Source organism: Rhinopithecus roxellana, chromosome 2 (genome assembly GCF_007565055.1).
Source record: "Rhinopithecus roxellana isolate Shanxi Qingling chromosome 2, ASM756505v1, whole genome shotgun sequence".
NCBI classification, from domain to species: domain Eukaryota; kingdom Metazoa; phylum Chordata; class Mammalia; order Primates; family Cercopithecidae; genus Rhinopithecus; species Rhinopithecus roxellana.
Window position 1 is genome coordinate 110,735,790 of NC_044550.1, and position 13,565 is coordinate 110,749,354.

Consider the following 13,565-nt stretch of genomic DNA (forward strand, 5'->3'; position numbering starts at 1 on the left):
ATAGGACCCCTTTCTATAGGTTGGTGCAAAAGTAGTTGTGGTTTTTGCCATTGAAAGCAATTACTTTTGCACCAACCTAATACTACTCTGCCTCATTTCATAAGACCCTCCTCCCTCTGTTCCTACATCAATCTGTGCTGATGGAAATGTTCTGTATTTGCAGTGGTACAATCTCAGCTCACTGCAACCTCCACCTTCCAGGTTCAAGTGATTCTACTGCCTCAACCTCTCAAGTAGCTGAGATTACAGGTATGCACCCCACGCCCGGCTACTTCTTGTATTTTTAGTAGAGATGGGGTTTCGTCTCTACTACACATTGGTCAGGCTGGACTCAAACTCCTGACCGCAGGTGATCCACCCGCCTTGGCCTCCCAAAGTGCTGGGATTACACACATGAGCCACCACGCCCAGTGGAACTAAATTTCTAACTTAATTTTAACTAGTTTAAATTTAAATAGCCATATACTCCTAGAAGGTATCATAGTGGAAAGCACAGGGCTAGTACTTCTGCTTAGCCTTTTCTTCTGCCTAGACTGCTCTTCCCCCCAGATCTTCACATGAATGGCTCCTTCTTATCCTCATAGCTCAGCTAAATGCCAGTTCCTCAGAAAGGCCTTTCCTGACCACCTAACCCAAAGCAGCTCCCACTGACACTATTATCACTTCACCTTGTTTATTTTAATCAAAGCAAATTCACTACTCTCTTTAGAATCTGTTTGCCTTCCCCAAAGTAGAATATAAAATCCATGAAAACAGAGATCTTACCTATTTCATTCAACGCTGTGTCCCCAAAATATATGTGCTAGGCATATAGTGTTTCCAATAAATGTGTGAAGAATAGTTTGATTGAATGAACGAATGAGTGACTGAGTGAATGACTAGGTGGTCAAGTCAATAAAGTTAGCTGGGGACAAATTATGGAGGTTACTGGAAGAAGGAAAGGTCCTTCAAATGCATATATTTCATTTCTACGGGTACAAGGCTCCACCGTGTTAAGTGTCCCCAAGGGTACAGGCAATCTAAGCACAGAGCATGAAGGGTCACACACAAAGCAGGTCTCTATCCTCAAATAACTTAGAATCAATTTTATGAAAACATTAGTGATGCAAACACACACAAGCTCCTTATACATGAGAAATTAGGAAATCTCTCAAGAATGCATCTCCATACATTCTACAGGCATACCTTTAGGGGTAAAGGACTGAAAGCAGAGTTATTAGACCATCAAGTTAGTTTTGTAGTCTTTCGATCTACAATAGCAAACCAGGGCACTGATGTTATATTAAACATTCTGCCAAGTTAAATACTGGTTTATAGGCATGCTGTCCTATGAGAAATATCATTAGCTATGTCATTTAGCAGAAAAGGGGGAAGGGAGGCAAAGAGGGAAGAAAGTAAATGATCTGGCCGGGCACGGGGGCTCACGCCTGTAATCCCAGCACTCCGGGAGGCCACGATGGGAGAAATGCTTAAGACCAGGAGTTGGAGACCAGCCTGGGCAACATGGCAAAATCGTGACTCTACAAAAAGTACAAAAAAACTCAGCCAGGTGTGGTGCCGCACCCCTGTAGTCCCAGCTACTCGGTAGGCTGAGGTGGGAAGATCACCTGAGCCCGGGCAGACTGAGGCTGCAATGAGCTGCGATCGCACCACTGCACTCCAGCCTGTGCAACAGAGTCAGACCCAGTCTCAAAAAAAAAAAAAAAAACAGAAAGTAAATGATCTGTTTTTATCAAACTCAAACACTGATAACCAGCAGATAAGAAAAGAACATATGGTGTGGACAGAATTACTGACCAGCCCAAAATTACACCTAGACCAGTAAGTCAACAAAACTGATAACCCACTGATACTATGTACAAAGTAGATTCCACACATTCATTCACTGTCATAGTTTCAAAGAAAAAAAAAAAGACTGGAATTCTAATGTACCTCTATTCAAAACCATAATGCTAAGGAAAACTGCAGAGTAGATTCAAGTTTCACACTAAATGAAACTGCATGCTCTTCAAATCTTGTGCAAAGTTGTCTACCACATTTTAAACTTCATTGACTATCACTGCCACTTCATACCAATTATGCAATTATAAAATGCATAATTGTTAATAAAGTATGTAACATATTCTACAGTCCATTAGTAAGTCAGAATTTTAATCAGGGGTTTGTAGCACCAATCTCTATAATTCAACATTTACTTCTGTGGTTCACATTCAGAACTGGTGACCAATACAACCCAGGCCACACCAGAAAACAACACTGCACATGCAGCAGGAGCAAAGTTCATACCAAAGGAAAGCCTCTTTGCCTTCCAAATCTTGACATACTCATTTTCACAAAAATACCAGGGACACTTACTTAAAATGACTATTTTCATAACACAATGTCTATGCTTCTTTAAAATTAAATTTCCTACCTCCACTCCTAGTGAAACCAAAGTACATTAAATGTACACCTTTACTCAAATGCTCTGTTGGAACTACTATAATTCCTCATGAGCTACAGCAGTGAAAAAACAGCTCCCAATACATAACTCTGTTAGTGCATGATCACCCCACTTCTGAGCTGGCTCCATTTTGGAACCATGATTTCTTTACTGACATCAGGGCAAACAGTATAGGAAAAATTACTGACAAAGCAAAAAAAAAATTTAGCTATACAGAACAGTCTTTGGGACACACTTGAAAGTGACAGGCATCAGCTCTGCACAGTAAGGACAATATATGGAATAATTTTTTGCTTGATCATCACTAGTAATTTTATAAATACTATCAATATGCCACAAGAAAGTCAGTATTTCTAACTACCAAAGCATAATACTATATACTTACAACAGTCAAGTATAAACAAACAACTATGGTATTTCCAAAAACTCATTTTGCCTGTTTTTCTCATGTCCTATGTACAATTCTTCTTAAGAATTATATAGCAGCATCTGGTATCTGGTAACTTTATTGAGTGACCAGGGTTGAGCTGTCTCTACACCACAAAAACAATCTCTACTTTAGGCCCTGCCATGGCAAAGCCAGGTGCCCAAAGATGTCTCTTGACTTTCCATCAAAATAACCATGAGGTATTCCGAATCCACAGGCTGCTACATTTGACCAGGGACCCGTGAAATCATTCTTACCTTAAGAGTAACAGACCTATTTCCACTACCATTAGGTCCAGCTACTTCAAAGAACCAGTTTGGAAAACTAGGTAACATGCTGCATTTCGTTGTTTAAAAAAAAAAAAAGGTAACATGAGATTCAAGACAACTCCTCAAATTCAGTACCCATGTCTGACTCACCTTTGTCCCACATAGCACCTAGAGTCCAAATCCCTTGTGGCATAAACCGGGGGTTCCCAACCCCAGGCCACAGACTGGTACACTGGCCTGTTAGGAACTGCGCCGCACAGCAGGTGTGTGGTGTGAGCAAGCATGACCGCCTAAGCTCTGCCTCCTGTCAGATCAGTGGTGGCATTAGATTGTCATAGGACAGCGAACCCTATAATGAATCGCACATGTGAGGGATCCAGGCTGTGTGCTCCTATGAGAATCTAACCAATGCCTGATGATCTGAGATCCAACAGTTTCATCCTGCAACCATTCCCCGCAACTCCCCTATCCCATTCTGTGGAAAAATTGTCTTCCACAAAACCAGTCCCTGGTACCTGAAAGGCTGGGGACTGCTGGCATAACAGAATGTGCAATGATCACTAATAAATGTGCCATTTTATCATAAAAGGTTAAGATTTATAGAAACATTTTAAAAATATTGCTATACATTTTTTTTTGTGAGACGGAGTCTCACTCTGTTGCCCAGGCTGGAGTGTAGTGGTGCCATCTCAGCTCACTGCAAAACCCGCCTCCCAGGTTCACGCCATTCTCCTGCCTCAGCCTCCCAAGTAGCTGGGAATACAGGCACCCACCACCACACTCGGCTAATTTTTTGTATTTTTAGTAGAGACGAGGTTTCACTGTGTTAGCCAGGATGGTCTCGATCTCCTGACCTCGTAATCCGCCCGCCTCAGCCTCTCTCCTGGGATTACAGGCATGAGCCACCACGCCCAGCCTATTGCTATAAAATTTTTAAAGACAATGGCAAACTTCTTCTGTAAAGGGCCAAAGTAAACATTCCAGGCTTTGTGAACCACATTCAGTCTCTGTCACATATTCTTCTTTATTTTTGTTTGTTTGTTTACAACCTTTCATGATTTAAAACCCATTCTTAGCTAGAGGGCTAAAATGAGGCCTATGGAGCAGAATTTTCATATAAACAAACATGGTTATACTTCCATTAAAGAAAATCACTTTGTTTTGTGTTATATTTAAGAAGTCTTTTAAAATAAACTTTATTTTTCTAGAACAGTCTTAGATGTATAGAAAAAAGGATAAAATTAGTGTGGAGAGTTGCCATATATAGTCCACACTTACTTTTCCCTGTTAGTATGGTACATCTATTAACATTAATAAAATTAACTATAATCCGGCCAGGCGTGGTGGCTCACACCTGTAATCCCAGCACTTTGGGAGGCTGAGATGGGCGGATCACTAAGTAAGGAGTTCAAGACCAGCCTGGCCAATATGGTGAAACCCCTAAAAATACAAAAATTAGCTGGGTGTGGTGGCATATGCCTGTAATCCCAGCTACTTGGGAGGCTGAGGCAGGAGAATCGCTTGAACCCAGGAGGCTGAGGCTGCAGTGAGCCAAGATTGCGCCACTGCACTCCAGCCTGGGCGAAAGAGTGAGACTGTGTCTCAAAAAAAAAAAAAAATTTTTTTTTTTAACTAAAATCCATACCTTATTCAGATTTCCTTAGTTTCCACCTAATGTCCTTTTTCTAGCCCAAGACTCCTCCACCCCTGGGACACATCACATTTAGTCTTGGTGTCTCCTTACGCTCCTCGTGGCTGTGAGGGTTTCTCGGACTTTGTTTGTGAGGACCCTGACAGTTTTGAGGAGTACTGGTCAGGTATTTCACAGGATGCCACTCTACTGGGATCTAGTAGGTGTTTTTCTGAAGATCAGACTGGGGTTACTATGGTTTTGGGGGAGAAAGACCACAAAGATAAAATGCCACTGTGGCCACATCACATCAAGGGTATATCAGCAGGACTTAGTGCCCTGGATGTTCCCCGGGATCACCTGATGGAGGCAGCGCTTGTCAGGTTTGCTCCTGCCTTTTTTTAAAAAAAGATGGACAAAAATAAATTTAATTATTCACATATGTAACGAGCTAAAAGGAAAACCCTTTGCATGTCAAATAATTTTGAATAAGCTGATGTATATACACTGCACATGATTCATTATGTGACTCATACCAATGCCTCATAAAACATATCACATTTGAAATAAAGAAAAAAATTAATACATACTTTGCCAATATATTGCTTTTAATTCCTTCAACTGTTTTCCCTCTGAGTGTTTAGGAAGAAAGTACCCTTCGGCTGAATTATAGGAATATAGAGGAAATTTAACAAATAACACTCAAAATTTTCTTTCATTTTTTAAATGATGATTATGCACACTAGATTGCAGGCAAGCTGAGCTAGGACTAAATCTTATCCATCTTTATCTCCCAGAGTCCAGGGTACCTGGCTGGTTGATAAAATAAATACTGTTAATTAATGTATATCTACAATGTCAGTATTAAATAATCACTCAAAGCAATCAGATAGGGGGAAAGGGAAGAGCAATGTGAGATGAAAAAAAACTTCTAATTTCTCTTACCTAACTTTTTATTGATCAAGAGTGAGAGTACACAAACAAAAAGGTGGGGGAGAATAGCAATGGCTATAAAAGGCTAGAATAAAGGGGGAAGGCTTGGGTCAAATTAAGCCTATCAAAACACTATGAAGAGGGAAATGTAAATCAACACCACAGTAAGATCCTACCTCACACCCACTAGAATAACTTTTTTAAAAAAAGAAAGAAGTGAGGCGAGGTGTGGTGGCTCACACCTGTAATCCTAGCACTTTGGGAGGCCAAGGTAGGCAGATCACTTGAGGTCAAAAGTTCGAGACCAGCCCAGCCTCGTCTCTACTAAAAGTACAAAAATTACCCAGGTATGGTGGCTTGCGCCTATAATCCCAGCTACTCAGGAGGCTGACGTGGGAGGATCTGTTGAACCCTGGCGGTGGAAGCTGCAGTGAGCCAAGATCACCACTGCACTTCAGCCTGGGCAAGAGAGACTGGCTCCGTCTCGAAGAAATAAAAGAAAAAAAGAAAAGAGAAGAGAAGAGAGAGACAGAAAGGAAGAGAAGGAGAGCAGGAGAGAAAAAGAGAAGGAGAAAGAAGTGTTGGTGAGGATGTGGAGGAATTTGCACACTCATACCCTGCTGGTGGGAATGTAAAATGTTGGAAAACAGTCTAGCAGTCCCCTCAAAAAGTTAAACATAATGGCCGGGCGCGGTGGCTCACGCCTGTAATCCCAGCACTCTGGGAGGCCGAGGCGGGCGGATCACAAGGTCAGGAGATCGAGACCATGGTGAAACCCCGTCTCTACTAAAAATACAAAAAATTAGCTTGGCGCGGTGGCGGGCGCCTGTAGTCCCAGCTACTCAGGAGGCTGAGGCAGGAGAATGGCGTGAACCCGGGAAGCGGAGCTTGCAGTGAGCCAAGATCATGCCACTGCACTGCAGCCTGGGCAATAAGAGTAAAACTCCTGTCTAAAAAAAAAAAAAAAAAAAAAAGAAAGAAATCCCTTTCCTCTTCTACATTATTCTATGGTCACTTTTTCAGTAACAAGAGTTTCAGAAATGTATGAAGAAACAAGTCCAAAATTCTAACACAAGATCAGTTCAACCAATTTCAATCAAGTTCATAGGAACCAGGGCATATACACAAACTCAAGCCCTATCATAAGGAATTCACAGTGTATTAGGGCTAACACTGTTTCCTGCTAATTCCTACATCAGCAAGAAGAAGCGGGCCATGCCCCTCCAAAAGGATAACCTCATTTTCCTATAGACAATTACTGAAAATAAGTAAGCAAAAGCCATTTACAAGGCAATGCAGGGCCCGGCAGTGTGGGCCAACAGACAACTTCCATGCTTTTCCTGGTGTACCTGGGCTTCCTCTGGCTAAATTTAAATACCAACTTGCTTGAAGGCCATATATCACAATGGCTGACTACGTAGATGAAGCTTAGGGATTTGCAGCTGAAAACAAATAACATATTTGAAGATAATAGTATGCCAGCACTTTGGAAAGCTGAGGCGTGCAGGTAACTTGAGGTCAGGAGTTCGAGACCAGCCAGGCCAACATGGTAACATCGCATCTCTACTAAAAATACAAAAATTAGCTGGGTGCAGGGTGGCTTGCACCTGTAATCCCAGCTACTCAGGAGGCTGAAGCAGAAGCATCACTTGAACTCAGGAGGCACAGGCTGCAGTGAGCTGAGATTGTGCCATTGCACTCTAGCCTAGGTAACAGAGCGAACTCTGTCTCAAAAAATAAATAAAATATTTATTTTATTTAAAAAGCAATTACTGTCCTGAGTCTTCCAACAAAATTACACTGCAAGCTATGGATTATTAATGTCACTGGAGAACTCTCAGTCCTTCAAATATACTAAGCGACTACAGTACTGTTCCCTCCAGCAAGCACTACACCAAACTGTGTTAAAAAGAATATTTCTTTTGGAATTTTTGGAAGACAGCATAGTTTAAACTAGCGCTTCCTAGAGTGATTTTTTTAATCCTCTTTTAACAACCTCTCCCCACTTCAAATACTATAATCACTCAAATAATTCACAGTAACCACTTGGCACCCAGACTCAGAGCCTGCTGGAGAGGAACAATTCCAGCAGTCTGACAATGGCAGTTGTGATTAAGACTATCAAGGCTCGTTTTGTTTTTTTTGCTCTTATGAGTAATTCTCATATTTATACTATTACTCAAAATGTAGCAGCTCAATTCTCTCATTATTTTAAATCTACCTAGAAGGTCAGTTGTCTCTGTTGGTGGTTATGGGTTTATTTTTTGAAAGCCCAACAGTAAGAAACTGGAAATAAGAGAGTAGCTCAACTAATATTCTTTCATTAATTCAACAAACTGTCTTCATTAACTAAATTAACCAACATTTATTTAACATCTACCATGTATAAAGGATTCAAAAAGCAGTAATATGCAAACAGGGACTGGAAGAGTTTACACTCTAGCAGTGGGTTGATAGAAATTACTTAGTTTGCCAGCCTGGCCAACATGGTAAAACTCCACCTCTACTTAAAAAAATACGAAAAATTAGCTGGGCATGGTGGCGGGTGCCTGTAATCCCAGCTACTCAGGAGGCTGAGGCAGGAGAATCACTTCACTTCAACCCAGGAGGCAGAGCTTGCAGAGAGCCAACATCGTGCCACTGCACTCTAGCCTGGGCGACAATGAGATACTCTGTCTCAGAAAAAAAAAAAAAAAAAAAAAAGAGAGAAAGGAAATTACTTAAGACTTTGAGGGCGCAGTGACTCACAGCTGTAATCCCAGCACTTTGGCAGGCCGAGGTGGGCGGATCACAAGGTCAGGAGATGGAGACCATCCTGGCCAACATGGTGAAACCCTGCCTCCAGCAAAAATACAAAAAAATTAGCTGGGTATGGTGGTGAGCGCCTGTAATCCCAGCTACTTGGGAGGCTGAGGCACGAGAATCACTTGAACCCAGGAGGCGGAGGTCACAGTGACCCGAGATCGCGCCACTGCACAAAAAAAAAAGAAAAAGAAAATAAAGAGGAAGACAAGGCCGGGTGCGGTGGCTCATGCCTGTAATTCCAGCACTTTGGGAGGCCGAGGCGGGCAGATCACCTGAGGTCAGGAGTTCGAGACCAGCCTGGCCAACATGGTGAAATCCCATTTCTACTAAAAATACAAAAAATTAGCCAGACGTGGTGGCGGGCGCCTGTAATCCCAGCTACTCGGGAGGCTGAGACAGGGGGAATCGCTTGAACCCAGGAGCTGCAGTAAGCTGCGATCTCGCCACTGCTCTCCAACTTGGACAACAAGAGCGAAACTCTATCTCAAAAAAAAAAAAGGAAAAAGACAATACAGAGTTCCTCAGATCCTAATCGTATGCCTCAAACGGGTGTGGAGAGCCAAACATTAACTGTGACTTCAATGATATACCCAGCTGACACCCCCTTCCTCCCTTCCCATCCTCCCACCCCCCAAGATTATTTCTATTCAATTAGAAGGTACAGGTTGCTCAACATCTGACCCTAGCCATAAGCCACAGATGAGTATCCAATGGAAAGTCACTTTGTATGGTGTGAAATCTTTCAGTTCAACTAGACAAAGTCATGTATCTCTGGGTAATATTCAATCCAAGGATAGAGGATGAGCAAAATTCTACTGGGAGTTGGTAAAGCCAACTCACCCTATCTCTGAGGCCTGCCCACTTTAGCTCCCTACTCCTCCAAAAGGCAATGAAGCCAATCCATGCCACCTTTTTCTCCTTTGTTGAATGTAATTAAAAAAAAAAAAAAAAAGCACCAGGCCATTTGGCCAAGACCTATGGCCTACCATAAACACCAACTGGTATAGTCAAAAGGTGTCCATGGTGAGCAAAAAAAGAGGAGGTAAACCTACAAAATAACACTCAGGGAGTGGGCCCATGCAGGCAGGGTAGGGGGACAAGGAATTCATCACAAACAGGGAGATTTCCCCAGGATCAGCCTAGTCAATCAGCCTGAGAAATAAACAGTGGCAAAAAGGTTCTGCCCCCCTGCGCACTCCACCCAAAGAGCCCTGAACATGCCCAAGTGTCGAGACAATTTAAAGGAATGACTAAGGACACATGCTGTAGAGTCAAACTGTCTGGCTTTAAATCCTAGTTCCACATTTAACAAGGGCGACTTCTCTGTGACTCAATTTCCTCATCTGTAACTGGAAGATGACAATAGTACCTACCTCATAGAACCAATGGGAGAATGAAATGAGATCACAGTTAAAGAGCTTAGCAGGGTGGCTAGCACACAATACACACTGAGTAAATACTGTCCATGCTAATATTTCTACTATTTCCAGGGTCACTCAGTTCCTAAACTAGAATGTCAACACTACACTAATACAATTAGGCTGGGCCCTAATGGTGAGCCCACAAACACCCCTACGAAGAAGATGATAGTATCCTTTTTTAGAGCTGAAAAATGGAGGTTTAGAGGGATTCAGAAACTCACGTAAACTTAGTCAGTAAGAGTAAGAGGTGGAGCAATAAAAGCTTTGATCACATCCCAGCAAAGTTTGCATGATGTCATTTACCTCCAAAAGCTTAAAAGCATTTTAGAATAATGCTTCAGCATTCTGGCATGACTACTTGTTGAATGAAATTATGTTCTTATAAAATCCCCTAGCCTCCGCTACTAAATCAGCATAATTATCTGTATAATCAGAAATATTCGACAAATTCTGATAGACTATCAAAAACACAAAATTCTTTTCCTTAACAGAATAACATAAAAAATACACAAGGTAAATCATCGTGACCATTCTAATTAAATGGCTTAAATAGTTCAAAAGTCCTGCAGACCCATAGTATATCAAGTTGTTTTTCTTTCAGGATTTGTAAGTTGATGCTGCAGAAGAATCCACACACTTCTATTGGCCTGTGTAACATCTCTCTTTCCCTATGTTTGGTAAGTGCGCAACAAAACTGACAAGAGTTAATAGTTACTCCAAATATACGTTCCCATCATCTCTTACTCTATGTAGTAAGATTTAGTCACTTAATTGCCCTAAAAGAAAATATAATTAAATTTAAACTGAGTATATAATGGTGACTTTGATCTCACAGAGTATCTTTTAAAACTCTAATACTGAGATCCAGAAATTTGTAAGTCATCAAATTTATCTCTCTAAATATTTAAGACCTAACAGCTGCAAGGAAAATTGGAAAAATAAAAAGCTATCTTAGTCAAAACTATTTGTCCCCGTCCAATGAATTGTTTACCCAGTTTCCTGAAAATAGTTCATAATAATTACTAATCCATTAAGAGTTTAAAATAAAGAACATGCTTGACTTGTGAAAAAAGTAGTGATATGGATACTCCAAGTCATATAATTTCACTCCACTTTCTATTTACTTTACCCAGGCATTACATATTCTTGTAATCCTTTCTGGTAAACACAAATGAGATAATATAGTAAAACATGTAAACTGAAGGAGAAGAAAACCTAGAATGCCTAAATATTTCAAGAATTTATTGCTATTTCAATAACCTGAAACTCCAAGTATCAGAAAGCAGAAAGAATTACCACCCAACTGTAAAAGTCAAATATTTATACAGGTGCCTTAAAAGCCGCAGTTGGGTGCACACCATCAGCACTGACATTTACTATCTGTTAAGTAGTTTCAAAGTGCAATGGCATAAGTCAAATAACTGGCTTGGAGCGTGAAGTTTACGACAACAACTAGCATGTCTGGAAAGACTGTGAAGGTGTGATGCCTGTCACAATTTTCATCAGGCCAGCAACAGGCAGCCAGGCTGCGGCAAGACCGAACCTCAGCACAGGTGCCTTTTCTCATTTCAGGAGGGAAACCTAAGCCCATAGCTTCATGGATAATTGAACAAGGATTGCTCCATAAATTTATAATGTTATTTATGACTTTCTTGTAATTGCTTTTTAGTAGCTTTCAAAAACAACATTTTTAGGGCAAAAGTAACTGAGAATATAAAGTAGTTAGATATTTCAGCTTCAAACTGAGAAAAGGGAACACGTTAAATAGAAGCACCTAAAAAGGTCATAAAGCCCAAAGACCACATTCAATAAAAAGTGGTAATTTTCAGAAATGACAAAAGTCCAAATGTCGAAGTTATCCCTGGTGATACGTTATTTAAATTTACAATTAGGAATATCTCCTTAATGGATAATTTACAAATGTAAAATTAGGAATGCCTCCTATTATTCTTACCATAATTCTAAGAAATTTTAAGGGTAAAAAGAAATATGGGATATAGAAACATTTGTGAACTTTCAGTTCCTGAACTAATTTAAAAAACAAAAAACAAACCAGGGGAAGCCCAAGTCAGAGTTCCTCAATACCCAACGTTCATTTCACTACATCTCCCTTCCAAACAGAATATGCCTGTTCACGATCTGGGAGTCGGTTCAAGTTTTCAGGTGAAGACTAACGCCAGACAGTGAAACCCCCAAAAGCGCGTTTCTAAACTCGAAGGGGCAAAGCCAGCCACACCCACTAGCACGGCCCGGCGTGGGGCGGGAGCCCCTTCCCAGCTCGGGACCTCCGGCCAGGCTGGGCGCCCCCGCCAAGAGCTCGCAGTCCAGGCTCGGGCGCCAAAGACGGCCTGAGGGATGCCACAGGTGGCCCGGAGGGCTCGTTCCCCACCTGCACTGAGGCCCTAGCCCACCCCCGCCGCCCAGAGGCCGAAGGTGCCCTGCAGCCTCAACGTGGGCACCTCGAAGCCTAGGAAAGTTCCTAACAGGGCTCAGGTGGCCCCTCGGGTCCATTAGCCTGGCGTGCGGCGTCGGCCGGGGGCAGCGACTACAGCCTTGCCTCGGGGCGGGGCGTGTCGCAGGGTCCCCGGAGGGGCGTCGGGAAGCCGGTGGGCGGAGGGGCCCGGGCACCGGCGGCTCCTCGGCCCCGCTGGAGCAGGCAGCCCCACACCCCTCCGGGGACTTCTACGGGCACCACCGCGGGCCGGCGCCGCCCCCGCCCCCTGCGCGGCCGGGTCTCCGGGACAACAGCCGCCGCGTCCGAACGGGCCCGCGCCCCCGCGGCCGGCGCCCACCTGTCCCGGGGGTCGATCCAGCTGGTCCTCCTGGTGTTGTGGTCGATGTAGAAGACCTTGCCGTCGTAGTCCCTGGCCTCCTCCCAGCCCCGGGGCAGCGGCAGCTGACCGCTCCCAGCCCTCCTAGGCATGGTCGGCGGCCTCACCGGCAAACGGCGCCTCCATAGGGACCGGGCGCAGGACGCGGCGGGAACGCGGCTGCCCGGCCCGGCCGCCAACCCGCGACGCGGGCGCCGGCGAGGGGCTGAGGGGCGCGGGGCGCGGCGGAACCAGGCGCGGGAGGTGCCTCAGGAAACGCTGTTCGCCGCCCCGCTGGGGATCAGTCCACCATGTCTGCGTCGGAGCCGGCGAGCGAACCCTCCTCCCCCTCGCCGCCGCTGCCTCCGCCTCTTCCTCCTCCTCCGCCTCGTCCCCCTGTGGCCGCCGAGGGTCGCGGCGCCCAGGCTGCCGGAGCCGCCGCCGTCTGGGCTCCGATCCGGGAAGCTGCGGCGCGGCCTCGGCAGCGGCGGGCCCCTCATTTGCATGCGATTAGCATGCGCCCGCCCGCCTCATCTGCATACGCATTCCTCCCGCCGCATTCCTGAGCTTAACCCCGCCGCTGCCGGCGCCGCCGCACCAGCTCGGGTGCACTGGCCCAGCGGGGCCGCGGCTCCAGGTGGGAGGGAGGCGGGCGAAGGAATGTGCGGCCTGCTCCCTCCCCTTGACCCCAGATAGCTCCCGTGGGCCAAACGCCTAGAGGTTTTAGTGTTTCTGGACTGGGAAGATTGCAAAAAAGTCTCTGCAACCTTCTCAACTTTCGTCTTTTAAGGAAACCACAAAACTTTCAAGAGGAAAGGGTTGGGGGA

The 13,565-nt window shown here is 44.2% G+C and overlaps 1 protein-coding gene across 2 annotated transcripts in view; it reads right to left on the reverse strand.

Moving 5' to 3' along the window:
* WWC2 (WW and C2 domain containing 2) overlaps positions 1 to 13,202 on the reverse strand; it is a 207,373-nt gene extending 194,171 nt beyond the window's left edge. Inside the window, exon 1 of one of the 2 annotated variants that reach the window (XM_030919767.1) lies at positions 12,867 to 13,202. Coding sequence is in view for 1 of the 2 variants with exons in the window: in XM_010377908.2 (XP_010376210.2) it covers positions 12,721 to 12,851 (131 nt within the window). In the remaining variant the exon portion in view is untranslated. Of the gene's footprint in view, positions 1 to 12,720 lie in introns of both variants that reach the window. The other variant, XM_010377908.2, reaches the window with a different exon arrangement.
* Positions 13,203 to 13,565: the final 363 nt, after the last annotated feature.